Genomic DNA, 17,871 nt, shown 5'->3' on the forward strand with positions numbered 1-17,871 from the left:
TGTACCTCATTAATTCATCAAAAGCAAAATATATATGTACCACACAACATACAAAAGTTACACATTAAAAGTGCATATTCAGAATCCATTTGGCCCATTTCTTCAATTTACATTTGGTCATTCTATGCATCCTTTACTTTTCTATGTAACCATACATGTGGGATATATTTTTTCCATATACAATACTATTCTGTTTTCACATTGAATACTTTACCTCTCGTTCAGTTCTGCATTAAATGTAAACTAATGATGGACCATAAAGAAACACAAGGAAGAGGTTTATTCTGTGTTTCTTTTTACCGTTTGGACAGCTTTGACACACACACAATAAGCATTACAAACTGTAATGAAAATACATTTTTGGGCCAAACCATTGCATATTTGCCCCCACAATGAAAAATAAATTATGTTCAAAGCAGTATATTGCCATAAATAGCCTGTAGGCATTCGCTGAAGGTAAACGGGCTCTCTCCATATTTAGCACTTGTCTAGGGTACATTATGTGCCTCTGGTTCAAGTGCTTTTAATGAGAGGCTAGTTAAAACCTTCCAGTTAGCACAGGACCAAACTATAATCATTTTTTTTCTTCTGAAAATAATGGAAGATCCCTTTCAAAAATTAATCTTCAGTTATCGACTTTACTGCATTATGGAGCTAGTGCAATCCTGCAGAGCCTAGTCAAAAAGACAAGGCGCATTAAAAAATAATAATAAAAAAAATCAAGATACATTAGACTATATGGACTAGAGAGTCATTGAAGATAATTTAAGGCCTTTCAGTGAATTAATCAGTCTAATTTAAAGCTGAGGATTAAACCATAAATTATCCATCTGAAAAGCAAACAATAGGCTTTTTCAGCTTCTGTTCTGTGGACAAGGATAACAAAAACTCTTGTTATGGTTTGTGAAAACACCTCTGGACATGGAGGAGTAGAGTCAATTCAATTTCTCTAAAGTTCATGGCAGATTTCATGACTGTTTTAGCCGTTTGCGTGGAATGCCAAACTGTGGACACTGTGCAGATGCTAGTGCGCGAAAGGCCTCTGCTACTAAGTGAGGGTGGGAGTGGATCATGGACTTCCAGCCTGCTGTTTCCATTATGTCTGTTGCTTGGCTGAAAACAGAAGTATTAAGAATAGTCACACAATTTTACAAACCAAATGCACAGTGGAGAAGAGCAGGCAAGGCAAAACTACTACAGAAGAGCAGTTGAGCATCATGAGACAACGGACTTCATGAATACCAGTAAGGATGCCATTGGAAACTAGCAGCAAATTTCAATTTGGGTATATTAATATCATCACATGTAGGGGGCACAGGTACTTATTCTGCTCTACTCAGTATCAGCAAGACCTCAGCTAGAGAACTGCATCTAATACTGGGCACTGTGTTAAGATAACCATCTTGAAACTGCTCAGGTACAACAATAAAAATGGTTAAGAGGAAAATTAGAGGAAAATGAGGTCTAGTGTAGAGACGTAAAGCCAAATGATAACATGATAATCTCATTACATAGAAGGGCATGCTCAATTTGGGGAGAGAGACAGATGACAAGATGAATCAGCAAAAACTGCAGCAAAAATGATGTAGTTCACATACTAGAAAAAAACATGAAACGGATTAGCTGTCTGACTACAGAACTCTTCACTGGGAGCTCACAGTTTGAGTACCAGTGGAGCATACTTGAGAATATTCACTCTTTCTTCAGTACAAGATCATGGACTACATTCAGATTGGCTTTCAGTGGCCACTGTTGATTTTAACTAATACAGAAGCAATAATAGATTTCAGCAAGTATCACACTGACATCCAGGAGATTAAAAACAATGTATTTACTCAATGTATATATTTACTTTTTTGTGAAATAATATAAAACAAAAGCATAAAATTCACCCTGAACATGAAGAATATTACACTGTTTGGAATGCATGCCACATTGACACAGGATAAATTTGTAATTTGGAACCACCAGCTTATGCATCAATCCCACGTTTCCATTGTGCTGCATTTTCAAAAGTCTCTCATTAGCACCCTCATACAGTTTCAGGAACACTGTCAAGCACAAAGTTAGCAGCTGAGCTCTACACTATACAATCTCTCAAAAACCTTCTGCAGTTTTCTAATGCAAGCTTTTAATCTTCTGCTGCAAATCAGTAAAGGTAAGTGCATTGAGGAACAATACCAGAGTTCAGATTTCCTTGTACTCAAGAGTCAGTAAATTAAACCAGGCCTTCAGATTATTTCCCCGATTTATTCTAGATGCTTTAGCTAAAGGAAATATGACCAGCATCTTTACTAGCAATCATTCAAGACAGAATTCAGCTCAGTAACTTCGAAATCACTTGAGAAGGAACATGTCAACCAGTTTACATTATTACGTATTCCAACTTAGCAGTTTTTCTACTGGCATTTTACTATTTCTCTTCTACGACCCCTTTCCTTTTCCACATCACGCTCAATCATTAGGCCTGTGTAACTGGTACAACACAGATTTTAATTTCTCTGGAGAGTCTGTCAGTAAGAAATAAGTGCTCTGCTGTCCTTTCACTGCTTCAGCCTACCACTGGCTATTCTGAATCTGGCTGTCTATTCCATGATTTACCTGAGCTGTGAGTTTTAAATATATTCTGCAATCAGTCCCACAGTGAGCCACATATTCTCAATCTACTCCCAGTGTAGGCATGAGCACTTAGCGTCAGCCAGATCAGAGGCACCTGACTGACTAGTTGCGTGGCCTCAAGAATACTAGTGCTGGCATGTGGGAAGGTGCACAAACATGTTGCTGAAGGCAAAAAGAGCAACTGCCCTCCTCTCTTTGGAAATACTGCAGGCTCAGACTGACATAAGGAAGTCTTGAAACCACGCTGGGATTGCCACTCCTCCAGGCACAAACCTGGTTAGTCAAGAGAATGGTTTCCTTTCCCTTGTGGTGGCTGCCGCCACCATCTCACAGCACTGCTATGTCCCTAGGAGAGGGATGAAAACCAGCCACTGTTCTGATCTCACACTGGAGGGCAGTTAACTTTCCCTATCATTCAAAAGGGAAGTCACAATCATAACTGGGGTAGCACCTGCTAAACCCTACTTTATTTACAGTCAGTGACTGGCCTCAGTAGTGTGGAAATGAAGCAACAGTTCTTAAGATCTAGAGTCTATTTAGCAGTGTTTGTACAGAACATCATGAGGCAGGGAAACTTACTTGCTATTCCAGTTTTTCCCATCTTTACACCCAAGTTGCCTAAGAACACTGCACCTGTAGTAAGAGAGAAATGCACTAACGTTGAAAAGGTACACAAAGCATAAACACAAATATATGTAGAGTCTCAGAAATATTACTTGCCTGTTAATAAAGTCTATTGCTTGTGCTTTTAACTGTTCAGCGCTGTGCAAATCTGCGAGGATAAGAACGTCAGCAACATTTTCTACCGAGAGGTTACTACAGAGTGCTTCCTCACACATGACCTTCAGCCGTTCCAGTGCATACTGATAAAAGAAAAAACTACACTAATCATTCTCCAAACTCATTCTTTCCACTGTTATCCCTATAGTTTTTAAGACAGTTTGTCACGAAAACCCTTGGTGCCTCCCAAGCTTGAGATCAAACTGCTTCCAAACAGGTAATTCAAAATTCAATATGCTGCACTGAAGAGTCCTCAAACAGTAAGACATGCATCAGGTTTGTCACAAACAGATCAAATGCTTTACTGGGAGAACCTTTATTAAAATAACAAAAATAACTTGTTTAGAAGTTTTCATTTTCCTTTAGTTTGGCAAGGGAGGAAAAGCAAGGAACAGACATGGTCTCTTTATCAAAATCATCATTAAGTTGCCAGAAAAAAAATTGTAATTGTTTCTTGAAATTTACTGCTGGGATGACTTATATTATCATGATAGGATTGATTATGAGAACAGGATGTTTCACCACTAATGTTTTACAGATACAATTGCACAACCAATTCAGAAATTGCAAAGGCAGTTTAAGAAATTGCCATACTCTCAGTTGAGAGTGAAGGAGTTTCAGATTACGCACACTGAAGTGAGTGTTTTCTGGATTCTAAACTACTTATACCTCCTCAGGGGAAGACAACTGTGTGTCCTCTGAGGATAGCTAACGAAAATTACAACTCAAGCTGTAAAGCAGTGAAGAAAAACAAGGTACTTGGTCAAGTCTTTAAAAAGTTAGAAAACTGTAGATTATGATATGAAAGGGAACAGTCACACCTTAATTGCTGTGCTGTTAGAAGTCCCCTCACCTCAAATTTCATAGTAGAAAAAGTATTTCACACAGCAACAATTTAAAGATAATACAAAATCCCAATACAGAAGAGATGAATTATGAGAATTATTATGAATTATTACATTTGTAGGGAACACAAAAAGATGAAAGTTCTGAAGTGGCAATACTTTAGGGAGCACAGTTAATTCAAATGCTTGTATTAATCTTCTTCAAGAATACAAAGATCTAGGATACATTTTATTCAAGACCGATTTTCCAAATCATATTAATGGTCCCCAATTTCTAAAAAAACCCTGGGATAGTAAAAATAATTAATATCTAAAATTTTTCACCAAGATAGATAAATCAACCTTCTACTGCTAAAAAAAGTCTATTCTTTTCCATCTTTCTCCCATTTCTGATGGAGATTTGTTTCTCATTAAAAAAAAATCAAAAATATCTCAATCTAAAAAAAAAAAAAAAAGGCTTTTTAGAAGAACATTCCACAAGCAAACATCAGGTTTGAGAACTTAGGAGTCAATTACTTACTTTGTCTGCAGCTGCCAACAAATTGTCAGCCATTTTTTCAAGGTTTGGTGCTTTTCCTGTGTAAATGAATCTCATCATTTCTTTAAAAACTTCAGGGTCTACGTCATTTATTTCTACACGATTCTGGTAAAGAAGAAGAATCAATAACAGCCTCTGCAGTTTAGCTACAAGTTTAAAATGAACATACCAAATGTCATCTGCATGCACACTAGAAGTATTCATTTTCCATTCATCACACAAAATCCTTACAAATTTAAGTTAACATTCAACAATATTAAGCAGAAAGCAATCAAAATCAGTAGCTCTTAAAGTCAGGTAGAAATCAGTTGGAAAAGCTTCAGCAATAAACAGTAATTCCAACTTGTCTTCTAGCTCTTCTAACTCTGGACTCCATTGCACAGTCTGTGTATAAAAATCAAGGCACAGTTTCAGGAATATTTAAAAGCATCACTGAGCTTCCAACAAAACAATGATGTGCTTGGAATATCAGAAGTCAGAACAGCAGACAGAACAAAGTGAGCCATTTTTGGCTCAACTCAAATTGAGTCAATATAGCCTACATTTTGTTCTTGGAATCCAAAAAGCAAAGCTGCACATCTAACTGACGTAGCTGAAGACCATCCTAGTAAAACTGTGATATTGAATGCTTGACTCCATCCTCTAACAGTATTCCCCATAAGCAAATTAACAAGTAGGAAATTATGTCAAAGATGTAGAAGCAAGCACCAGACTATTGAATAGGGTACAAAAATCACAGGCTATCAGCACATGAGATGTACATGTTCTGGTTTCCTACCCACTGAACCACATACAGCATTTAGGAGTAGGGCTGCACTGCTAACATGAAGGCAAAGGCCCCCAGCATGGCACATTACTGAAGGAGGGACATGTCTGGGTTTCTTTTAGTCCAGAAATCCCAACAAAAGGCTTCCAATATTCCAATTCTACCTGTGAAAGCTTCCAGATTGGAGAAGCGCAGGGAAGAAGAATGGCATGTTTCTGAAACTCAATTGTACTACAGCACCATACTCATCTGATGTATTTGTTCACACAAGTGGCATCATTGCAGCCTCCAAGACTAAGTGACGATCATCTATTACAATCCTTTAGTGACCTGATCTGTTCCTTGTGCCTTTTCATGGATTCTGCCTATAACCAACCCATTTTAGATACTCTTCTTCATGAAAGACACAAACAACTCCTCACTGAGGGAGATATCCTATGCATAAAAGCAGAAGCAGCTCTCTGTGCTGATTAAGTAACTATCCATCCAAAACACTTATACAGGTCAAGTGCCTGCAGAAACTGCGAATGAAATGCAGAGCTTTACTGCCTCAGGGCTTAATTTGAGTCATAATTCACCTGTTGTTTCTTTGTGTCCTAGCTACTGTGTAAAATGTTTTAATACACTATAGCAAAACCTTAGGCAAGTCAATCAGCGTATGTGAAGGTATAAACTAAAGCAAAAAAGAGGCAGAGGTTACTAGGTCAATTACATCAGTAGCTAATGTTAAAAAAAACAATATAGGGCAGATATAAATACTTGAAAGAACAAATCCTCCAGAACCACTCCACAGTCAGCCCTATCTGTTCTTTCTACACTAAGAAACCAAATTCGTATTCACAGAATTCACCTGAAAAGCATTCAGGATTAGTACCTCCTCCACTCATGCACCATGATGCAGTAGTCATCTTTCCCAATATGCAATACTTCAAGTTTTCTGCAACTTTGCCCCTTTTCACAAGGTACAAATATTTACATGTAATGTTTTCAGTAAGGCTTACCTTTTTGCTTTCCTCCATTTCATGTTCAAACATTGCATTAAAAACTGGAGATCGTGCTGTAGCAAGAAAAGTAAATATTAAATATAATAAAATTTTAAAATTTTAGCCATTATAATGACAAAATAATAGCAATACAAAAGTAGAAAGTACCTGCAAGGACAGATTTATGAGCTTTGAATTCTTGTCCTCCTACATAAAAACTGCAATCTGTAAATCTTGTTGTTTCCCAGAGATTCCCTAAATCTTCTGCTAGTCGACATTCAGGTACCTTCAAAGTGTTTGTATTAGACTGTCCTGATATATTTACTGAGTCTTGGACCACGCTTACCTAACAGAAAATCACAGCAAGACAACTCCTTCATAACTGAATGTCAACAATAATGAAATTAACAGTACCTATTGCTAAAATTTCAGCAATTCCAAAGCAAAGCAAAAACAGTGGTGTTTTTGGCATTAGGCCAGAACCATAAACCAATGCTTTACTGTTTACTTTTAAGTAACGTAAAACAAATAGAGCTTTCCTTAGACACTCTAAGTAAAACTGTGTATTTATCCAACCAAAACAAGAAGAAAGAGCACATGCCACCTGACAGAAATGCCAAAGTAAATAAGGACAGATATGGTTCTTGGGATGCCAGCAAGATCAAAAAATGTTAACACTACTTCAGAGATAAACTAACAGTTCAACACTTTTCACACATTTAAGTAAAATGTATAGAATATAAAATTCTAAAGACATTTAGATCAGCATCACAAGGTAGCAGAAAAGTCTCGTAAGAATAACCCATATCAATTTTGAAAGTTATGACATTCTTAATTTTAATTACAGTAGATTCATACTTAACCTGCAATGTGATAACACAAACTAAGTGCAAGTAACATAGCTCCTTCATTATTTCATTTTACTGTGTCCAGATGAGGCAGGAATCATGAGCGATTGTCTTACAAACAAGATTAAAAGCCATTATTTTAGAAATATAAGTCGATGAAATAAATATGTGGTAGGTAACTAACTTCAATAATGAAACACATGCTCACAGGATGTAATTTTTGTACAGAACTAGTTAAGAAAATTGTGAAATATGTGCATCAGAAGTGAATATACTGCCATTATTTCCCATGTTTAAGCCTTTCACATAAGAAGTAAACAGAACAGTAGCATTCTTACTTGCTTTTTTCAGACATCTTTACATACTAAGTCCTCTTAATCAGTATGTTGGGAAAAAAGAGCAGCTCAGCAGGTTTTACTTCTGTTGTCTGAGAGCACACACCTGAGAATAAAACCTTCGTACAGAAGAGAAGAGCCATACTACAAGATCTTGATCACTGCATCTCCCAAATACAGAAAACTAGGATTACGTTTTAACAGAAAATACTGCTACTGTTAAGACCAGTGCTTTGTTTGATTTCAGAGGCACAGCATTTGGAATAAATCTGGCATAAAGCAAAAATAGCACAGCTAAGCTTCACAGAGAGTTGGAGCACTGCAAACCAAACTCCAGATCGTAAGAGGAGGATGATCCAATTAAGACAGCAGCCCGGGGATTTGAATCATTGCCTAATTCCCTGTTTCATCCTATACCCCCTTGTGATTTTAAGAAATTCCTTCATATTCTTCCACCTTTTAAAGGAAAGAAAAAAAATACCCCAAAGCACTGTGAAATTTCACTTTCACAGTAAGATTATACATTTATAACATTGAAAGGTCTACAGAGCTATTGTGTATTCTATTTCACAGTTTTCACACACAGAGTTATTTCAGGAAATACATGTACACACAAGCAGAGTTTTAACTTAGCAAAGCTAGTCTTCTGTTGTCAAAGGAGAGGGTTCTGCTTTGCCAGAGATGCCAGTTAAAAGCTCATGATCCAAGCTGTCCACACAGCATCCTCTTGTTAGCTATAGACAGTGCCTATGAAGGCCATCTACACATTCTTTATGTGTACTTAAATGATCTCTGATGTTCCAAGCTTCTGCTATTTTAGAGTGGTTTCTAATATAAATTAGTAGTTGTGCAACACAACAATTTGCTACAACCCATCCTTTTGAGATATAAACCGATCAAAATTTTAATTCAACTCTCCTACATCTGAACAGCCTGGCATATATTGTCTACAGGTTGTAACAACTTTTAAAGATCCTAAATACAAACACTCACAGGGGTCTGATATTTCATATCTCACTTGTCCACATGGTATGCTTAAAATCAAGTTTATTCTCTTTTTTAAAATTTTAATTTAAATCAAGTTAACATCCAATCAAGTTAATCCCACATAACTATTGAAAATTTTTCTTAGACGAAAAGTGACTGTTTTATGATTGTCCTAACACCCAATAGCAAATGCTTACTTCAGGCACTTTACAGTTGTGTTTATAAAAAAATCACTTGCGAGAGTGAAAGTATTTCTTCACTGAACTGCAAGATTATGAGGAGATGCTAGAACTAATAGCAAACAACCTATCTTAAAGAGAAGCAGCAATCTAGCTAGGATTTTCAGGTACTCCACAAGGTCTGATTTCCTTCTTAGGAAGCTATCCAACATGCAGCTCTTGCACATGCATACTTGAGGGCACAGGTCCTGTTTGCATTGCATACCCTCATGTGTAAGGGTATATAAAAATGTATGAACTATGACTTGAACAAGTTCTCTGTGTCATGACCGATAATATGGATAATGTGTATCATTTCCTTGGTTTTGAATCTGTGGTGGTCTAATAGTAACAATGATGTAAGTGATACTTTAGACTACTTTCTCAACCTAAGCTAGGTAACAGATCTGTGAAAGGACTCAATAGGAAAAACATCCCTGCAGAGAATTTACTATTCTACTAGCAAATGAAAATACTTGCAATGCTTCAGTAATTTCAGATTATACAGAAAGTGAGAACTGAGTGAAAGAGATCAGTTTGCTTAAAAAAAAAACAAAATTATGAAGTTGTATTTAATCAATAGGTCACTTGTCAGTGGCAACACCAGACTTTGCAAAGTATTTAACGTATCAACCCTTCAGTTTCTAATCCAAGGACATATCCAAATGATCTTAAGGGCATTCGGCAACACAGAAGAAATATCTTTGCTGCCAAGGAAGACCAAATAATCCTTCTGCAACCTAACAGGGAGAAAAGAAGAGCCAACCAGCACAATTGGTACTCCGGGACCTTTACTAAATACCTGCTATATCTGGTAAGCTTTATCAAGCCAAGTGCAATATAATTTTAACAAGTGGTAAGTCAGTCTTCCAACTAGGATAAGTAGGAAGGCAAACACAGAAATTAGAATTTACAGTTCATTTTTAAAAGAACAAAAACTGCAGACTTGTCTACAGAAAAGCTCCTTCAAACAACACCTATTATTTCTAATGACAGCTGAAGAGCTAGAAGAACATATCAGAATAAACAATCTTTAAAAATATTTGGATTTCCAATTTCTTTTTGCTTTAGTCTGAAACAAGGCAGAAGTTATTTTGACATGCTCACTGTGAACAACTAAACCTAGTACTTCCTTCAACATTTAAAATCAGGGTAGGTCAAACACTTCACAAAAGCCACTCATTAAAACATCGAGAAGTTTTGTAGAGAAACACTTTTATATTTAAAAATTAGCATCAAAATTTGAACAACAATTTGTCTCTGGAAAATTCAGTATTTGTAAATTTTTCTTAAACAAATGTTATCTCTAAAATTAGATAGTAACCTGTTCCCAAAACCAAACATTGCTTTTAAGAGCTCTTCATTTACATCAAAGTATTCATTACAAGGAAAATTTAAAATGAGAAAACACTCAAAAGTATCTTTACAGAATCAGTACACACTTGTTAAATCTGCTTTTATCACCCAAATAATTGTATTCATAACAAATTTATCATGCAGCTAATTTAACTTGTCTAAGTGAAAATAAGATGCACTATATTTGCAATATCTAGTCTCAGGGGCCACATTTCAATTATTCTTCCTACACAGCATAATGACACATAATTAAATTGTAATCTTGCCAAGACAATTTTACACATTTCCTGTAAATACACAGATCAAAGCAAACTTATTAGCAGTTAGAGCATCTATCATCCTCGTAAGTCACTAATCACTTTATGGCAGCGAAGATAACCAGCCAACATTACATACACTGTACTTACACTGCAACTTTCACCAGTTTTCATTTTTAACATCGAGTAAGCATTTTACTGAATTTTAGTATGACAATTTAGGTTACCAACATAACAGATATTATAAAAGTGACCCATAATACACCATAAAGTTAAATTTATACCACAGCTCTCCATATTAATTCTCAGTATTAAGCAGTCATTGTATAGGATACTTGCATTTGTTTAGAAAACAAGATGTAACAATTACTATAAAAATAGTATCAGCCACCTTTTGCATAAATAAGGCTATCGTCTATTCCAATGTAATCCTAGCAGATTCATAGAGAAGCCCAACAGTTTATAAGTGATCAATTCAGACTTATTCTACACTTCAGTATACGTGTATCAAAAAAGAAAACAAAATACAACACAGACAAAGCAAGTAAATGTTTATCTTACCATATTTATAGTTTACAGAAGACAACTTTTATGGCATATTACTGTTTAAATCAACATAAACCTCTATTTATTAGTGCAGAAACATTTTATTTGAAAGCTTACCACTTAAAAACCTATACCCACCTCACAAAATAATGTAAGCTTGTCATCCGGTAGAAGACCATTGGCTTCATCTAGTAAAAAATCTCTTCGGATAAATTTCTTAAAACCCCAGTCCTTGCCTTGAACAAATCGATATGCTCTTTGGCTTTCTGATAAAACACAGTTATGTACAAATAAAGCAAGTTAAATGAAAATATTAACAAATAACAACACCTAAAAATTCTATATTGAGCCTAAGTGTTAATCAAAAAATGAATCAATTTAACACATCTGGATCATATGTCACATTTTTAGGAAATCAACAACTGATTAAAACTTTTTAAAATGTTGCAATAGTATTATTTTATAAAACACTTGATAGAACTTAGTAGAGCACAATTTGCAATTCAAACCATATCATCTCCTTAGATGTTATCTTAGCACCATCCAGCAAGACAGGAGTTTTTCAGTTAATGTTTAAGAAAGCCAATGTATCAAAATAGAAACTGTTCACAGGGAAGTACCATTACAATGAATTTGTCATCACAAATGCATTCTGACAACACTTCTGCAGTTGTCATAACAATCTGTTTTGACTTCTTCCTGAAATGGAAAATCTCGTTTCACAGGTTGAAATTATTCTGAAGTACAGTAAAAAGCATTTAAAAAGCAAAACAGAAATAAAAGCTTTCAAGTAACAAACTATTTCTTTGGTCATAAAAATATATTATTTATATTTACCTTTTCGCCACAGTTACAAGAAATTTTTTTTTTAATCCATCAGATTTGCTGTGACTACACAACCTTTTTTTTCCAGTTCTAAGGTTCACAGCCCGCAAAAGGGTTCCCAAGGTCATATTAGTGCAAATACACTTAATTCAGTAAGTTTAGTTATTTTATGTGACACATTCACTTTAAGGTGGCCACTTGTTCCACAAACTGAACCAGAGGAAAGAGCACCATATATTTTTACATGGAGGTAAAGCATTGGAAGGAGGTTATTTGGGAATGACTTTGAATAAGTATGTGGAATAAAACATTATTAATTATATTTAGAAAGATCGTCCAAAATGAAGAGAGCAAGAATACTTCTAATACCAGTGGAACAAGAGAAAAAAAAAAAATCTCAAGAAGAGTTCTCCAAAACAGAACTTTCCTTCCAAAAGAGCTGGGCAAGAAACACGTTACCATTTCGTTTGCTGTATGGATACATACTTTTGCCTTCAGGAGAGAAACTTAGAAGTTTATGTCAGGAGTTTGTTATAAAAGCAAAGTAGTTTTCATGACAGAATTTGTTAAAATATCATTCCGTCCACAATGTCCAAAATAAAGACATCAGGAAAGTCAGACTTCTCTACACCAGTTAACTTGGTAGCATCACTGAAACAGACTTGACCATGTAACACACTGCGTGTGTTTGAAAACAGACATGTATAATGCATTGTCCTCACTGCCAATAGCTGGCAGAAGTATATTCATAACATGTTTTCACTAGAATTAGGTCAAGCAAAATATGTTGTACAGGTTTTCATTGTGTTTTTTTAATACAATGAAGAACCACCCAGGAACTGACAATGCAGGAGGTGTCTATCTCTGTCACCTTATCACACTCTCATATTCAAACAAACAAAAAAACCCCTTACCCATGCAGAGAACAGCAGCAGAGAGAAATGCATTTAATGAAGTGCAGTGTGGGCTTTGAGGGCGACAGAACAAATGTAGAATACTGTTCACATTTTCAAATCTGTACGCCAAGGAAGAAAAATTGCCATTTTAAAAAATATTGTTTAGTTTTGGCATCTGGATTAGTGTTTTCACATTTTTACCAACTTGCCAAAAGCTCACAACAAACCTCATTAAATGAAATCATGAATTTGATTTCATGATTTCATGAATTTCACCATCATGAAATTGGATGAAAAAATAAAATCAGAAAATCACATTTTGAAAAAGGTTCAAAAACTTATTCTCTAGATGCAGCTCAATTCTTTATGCTGCAGATCTAGTTTTTACCGTTATCAGCAAGAACCAGTGTTAACCCTCTGAAATTAAGTGATCGGTAGCAATTTAAGTATACAAAACCATAAAAATAAAGCAGCATGAAAGTGTAAATGCATTTTTCTTCTTTCTAATAAAGTCAAAATGTTAGTTCGTTACCTATTTTATACACAGCTTCATCACTTGAACCAGCAGTCTATGCATGAATTACCAATTTACAAAGGACATCTAAAGTTGGGCATCATTATACTGTATAAATAAACATAGAGCATCTCCAGAAGCAGATGGTAAATGGCTGGAAAGTCCAAGAAATAAGATTTCTGTTGGCAATTTCCCAAAATGAAAAGATGTTTATAATTCCAGTAGTGCCAAATACAGGACAGCTACTATTGCAGAAACTGAAGACACTTCTACTCATAGGACTTTTGGTTTTTAGCACATTGTGATTTTTAGCATTTAAAGTACCACTTGGCTAATAAGATTCAGATTCTCAAAATCCCTCCATCTTACATCATGCGTCCCTCATTGAGGACAGCATTACGAAGAAAGTTCTCATATTTTCTGGGAAGTCAGCACAACTGAGTGCCTCTCTGAACTGTCCGTATACTCATACACACAGCATGGGGAACAAAGAGGAGGAATTAGAGGTCTGTGTGCAGTTACAGGGCTACAATCTCCTTGGCCTCCGAGACATGATGGGATGGCTCATGCAACCAAAGTGCTGCGGTGCATGGGTACAGGCTCTTCAGGGAGGCAAGGCAAGAGAGCTGCCCTTTACATGAGAACCACAGGAATGTGTGGAGCTCTGCCTTGCGATGGATGATGAGCCAGCTGAGAGTTTAAGGGTTGGGATTAGAAGGCAGGCCAATGTGAGCAATGTTGTGCTCAGTGCTTGCTACAAACCTACTGCTCAGGAAGAAATGTGACTGGAGATTGGGTCCTGGTGGACAACAAATGACCAAGAGCCAGCAACGAACCCCTAAGGCAAAAAAGGACCGGTAGCATCTAGTTAAACATTAGAACAGGTTGCCCAGATGAATTGTGGACTCTCCATCCTTGGAGATATTCAAAGCACAACAGGTCCCAAGCAAACTGCTCTGCTCTAGCTGACCCTGCTTTCAGACAATTTCCAGAGGTCCCTTGCAACCTCAACAATTCTGTGATTCTATGATTATCTCAAAAGAATTTTTGATGCACATACTGCAGTTTCATTCAATTACAATACACCAATCCACTACTGGACTGGAAGACCATGTCAAGCCAAAAGCCACCATCCACCAAATATATATAACTGTGTAGCTTTGTTCCTATAATCTCCAGACCAGGATGCTTGCAGGGATTGGAGCAACCATCTTCATCAGTGGGAGAGGATAGAGTGAAACACATATTATTTACTTTCCTTCCAAAAAGTCCAACAATTTAATTTTTAGATTTGAACACAGTTTTGTGGATTTACTTTAAAGATTACAAGTGGGCCTAAGGAGAAAGTAGCATGAGCTTTGGGTACAAGTACTGGAGAAATATAGATTTTTCCAAGAAATTCAGAACAGACCCTGCAAGATCTCTTAAGTCCCTGGAGTAGGAGGGAAGAAAAGTAGATAGATTCTTCATATACAGAACTAGCAACAGCACAAACTCAGTGCAGACCAGCATTAAATTACATGCTTTCATGAGAATGCCAGCTTTCCCAAAAAGTGTTTCCAATGAAGGCTGTGCTTATAAGCTTGAAACTAAGAGCCATACATTTTTCATATCAAGAAGGCATTAAATCAAATCACCAATTATTTCAAAGTCTTCTAATTCCTTGGGTACATGGCTCGTTTTTAAACTGATTACAGTGCAAATCAGATGAAATAGACCAAAACACTGTAAAGGAGTGTCTAAAAAAACAACCATGCATGTCCATCCTAATTAACTATGGAAATCAAACACTTACTTCCACTGTAGCTAGAAACAAGCAAATACACCTCTACTAACAGGACGCAAGAACAACCTGCTAGAAAAGCTAAGTGACAAGAGTCTGGAATGATGGCGGTTAGTAATGTGCTGTAATCTATGCTGCTCAGGATAGAATTAACATAGCTTAGTGATCAGAAATGTTGGAAACATGAACAAGATTTTTAATTAAGTTTCAAAAAGGATATTTTAAAGTTTATATCAATAATAAATTCTGTTCTCAACTGAAAAAAAATGACAACTCTGATTTTCTTTGGGATGTTCTTACAAATCCACATGCAATACATTAAGATTCCCTTACCCATTGCTTTTGTTTCTTCTCTTTTAGCATTTAGAAGGGAAAATTTGAATTTTGCTCTGACTTCACTTTTTGGACAACTGACTAAAAGCAAATATAATGACAGGTAGTCTTTGCTTTCATCATCTAATCCCTTTGGATTCACTCTCAGGCACCTGAAAGAAATGCAGAAATTGTACATTTTTAAATAGTACCCAGAATAAATTCAGAAATAATTTTATAAGATACAATGGTCCAGCTACCAAAAAAAATGTTTCCCTTATGACTGCTGAAACTTTGAAATTAGAACCAATCTGTATCTATAGTAAAAACTTCAAGAAATGTCCAAGTTTTAATATTTATTTGCAATTTTACTTTGCAACTTTTGCAAGTGGAAAAAAAACAAATATCAAAAATCAATGCAGTTGCCAGAATAAAGACCTTACCATTTCATTTTGTCGTTTGGCCCTGATGAAAAGGTAGAACTCTTTAAAACTTCACCCATTTCTTCTCGGCAAAAACTGAAGTTATTAATGGTCCACATGTAGGAAAATTTTACTACTTTAACCTGAACAAAAGTAGTAGAAAATGTCAATACAATTGAACTTACACATCAAGCATTAACTATAAGAACTAGTTAGATTGTCAGCACAACTCAATAATTCTAGATTTTTTAAAAAATTATAATTATTACTAGAAAATAAACCATTGGAATTTATGTAGGTTACCTGTGTGTAACACCAGCTTTCAGCCACAGGTCCACTGGACATCTCCCCAGGAGGAGGTGGGGTGGGAACCCTTGACATTGCCACTTATTGCAGGTTTATAGTATCAAGATAGCGATCCAAACTTCAGTAATTCTCCTAAAAAAAAAGCAATTCATATATTTTGTTCACCTTTAAGTGTGAAAAAAAAAAATCCTTATTTTGATATCCATATTACTGTGTTTACTAAATGATGTGTCTGAAAATTAAACTTGAAAATAGGACAATGGCTTTGGTATTTAGACAAGCGAGGTGTCACACATTAATGACCACTTGTACTCAAAATCTGCACGCTGAACGCTCATGCAATACTTTATAAAAACAAGTGCCTATGACACATCATACAATACCACTAACGACATTATTTCAACATCACCTTTGCAAATTACCACTTTGATCACTCCAGTCATGTTATAACTTTCTTCAGGATCTTCTTTGATTTGGAGTGTAACTAAGGCCTTATGAGCACTCAGTTATTAGTACCAATGTGTTAGTTGTCCACACAGGCATAATTCAGTCCTGAAAGTGCACCTAGCCATCTGGGAGTAGAATAGGTTCAAACAATCCTGGGATTTCTCAAGGGAAGGTAAGAAATTATATTTGCATTTGAAGTAGTATTTTCTTTACACATTTTTCATGGTTGACTTGTATCTTTAACACCAACAGATTCGACTGAAGATCTATAATCGCCACAACCATTGCTTGTTCCCTATCAAAGCACAAAGCTGAAAAACAGTTAAAGTCAACTTACCAACTCTGAAGAACTTTCCAATAGAAAATAAACCAATTTAGTTATGGATTATCATCTAACAGAGCACTACAATTTCTCCTGCCCATCAGAAATTGAGTCACATGCTCAGATTCATCACATCTAGCTACAGACACTGAATTAGTCAGCCTACTTGCAGTAGCCTTTGTACTTAGCTAATGAAAGAAGGTGGGCCTGTCAGAGGGTAGATCTGGGTTACTGGGCTGACTCTCCTTTAGGTAGAGTTTGCTGTCATCTTCAGACAGGTTCCTGCCAGAAGCACAGCTTCTCACTTAAGCAGCTCCATTAAGTTGCTCAAAAGAGGTGAAACGAACCCTGATCAAACCAGATGAAAAAACAATTGTTTCTGCCACAAAACATTTTCTCTTAGTACAGAAAGTTTCTTTAAACATATGCTGCTATCACTAAAACAACATCAGAAGACTACAATCTTCCTGCAACATTTGAGTGCTTCACCATATAGGTCTTTTGGCTTGTGACAGAACAGCATTAATTGTCTTACTCAAAAGATGTGATGGCACATCATTAATCATGTTGGAACTCTTCCTCCAGGGACAGGCAACAACACTTAAATGAGGTTTTATGCAAACATTGGCAAGAAGACACAGCAAGACCACATGCAATTCAGTCACAATGTGAACGAGTTCGTTATTCCTACGGGAAGAATTATTCTCTGTGAATCGCTATGATCCTCGCTGGATTCTTTCTCTCCTGCCCTTCTAGTACCGCTTCTCACTCACTTGCGATATGAATTAGCCTTTCCACATTAAAGCTTGCTGACATGGGAATCGCTCTGAATCACGAATGTATAAAACCTTGAAAACAAAACTAGTTCTCAGTTTTTATCAGATGAGGAAGCAGATGCTATATAATCAGATCCCTTAATGAATCTCTAACAACAGATCTACTATGACAAGATAAAAAAAAAATCAT

General features: G+C 36.0%; 1 protein-coding gene across 3 annotated transcripts; it reads right to left on the reverse strand.

Annotated features, from left to right (window-relative positions):
• Positions 1–278: 278 nt before the first annotated feature.
• SPOPL (speckle-type POZ protein-like) lies at positions 279–16,268 on the reverse strand. Of its 3 annotated transcripts, XR_738011.1 has the most exons (11): positions 16,134–16,268; positions 15,852–15,973; positions 15,430–15,581; positions 11,217–11,344; positions 6,700–6,877; positions 6,550–6,605; positions 4,765–4,887; positions 3,340–3,482; positions 3,199–3,252; positions 565–1,113; positions 293–520 (listed from the first exon to the last, which is right to left on the reverse strand). XR_738011.1 is itself a non-coding variant. In XM_010284505.1 (10 exons), the coding sequence occupies exons 1-10, from the start codon at positions 16,209–16,211 to the stop codon at positions 969–971; spliced, it is 1,179 nt and encodes a 392-aa protein (XP_010282807.1). In that variant the 5' UTR covers positions 16,212–16,268; the 3' UTR covers positions 279–968. The 3 variants fall into 3 exon arrangements, 2 of the variants coding, with proteins under 2 accessions (XP_010282807.1, XP_010282808.1); XM_010284505.1 differs by having other exon boundaries at positions 279–1,113; XM_010284506.1 differs by lacking the exon at positions 3,199–3,252 and having other exon boundaries at positions 279–1,113.
• Between the last annotated feature and the right edge of the window lie 1,603 nt (positions 16,269–17,871).

Source organism: Phaethon lepturus, unplaced genomic scaffold (assembly GCF_000687285.1).
Source record: "Phaethon lepturus isolate BGI_N335 unplaced genomic scaffold, ASM68728v1 scaffold13403, whole genome shotgun sequence".
Taxonomy (NCBI): domain Eukaryota; kingdom Metazoa; phylum Chordata; class Aves; order Phaethontiformes; family Phaethontidae; genus Phaethon; species Phaethon lepturus.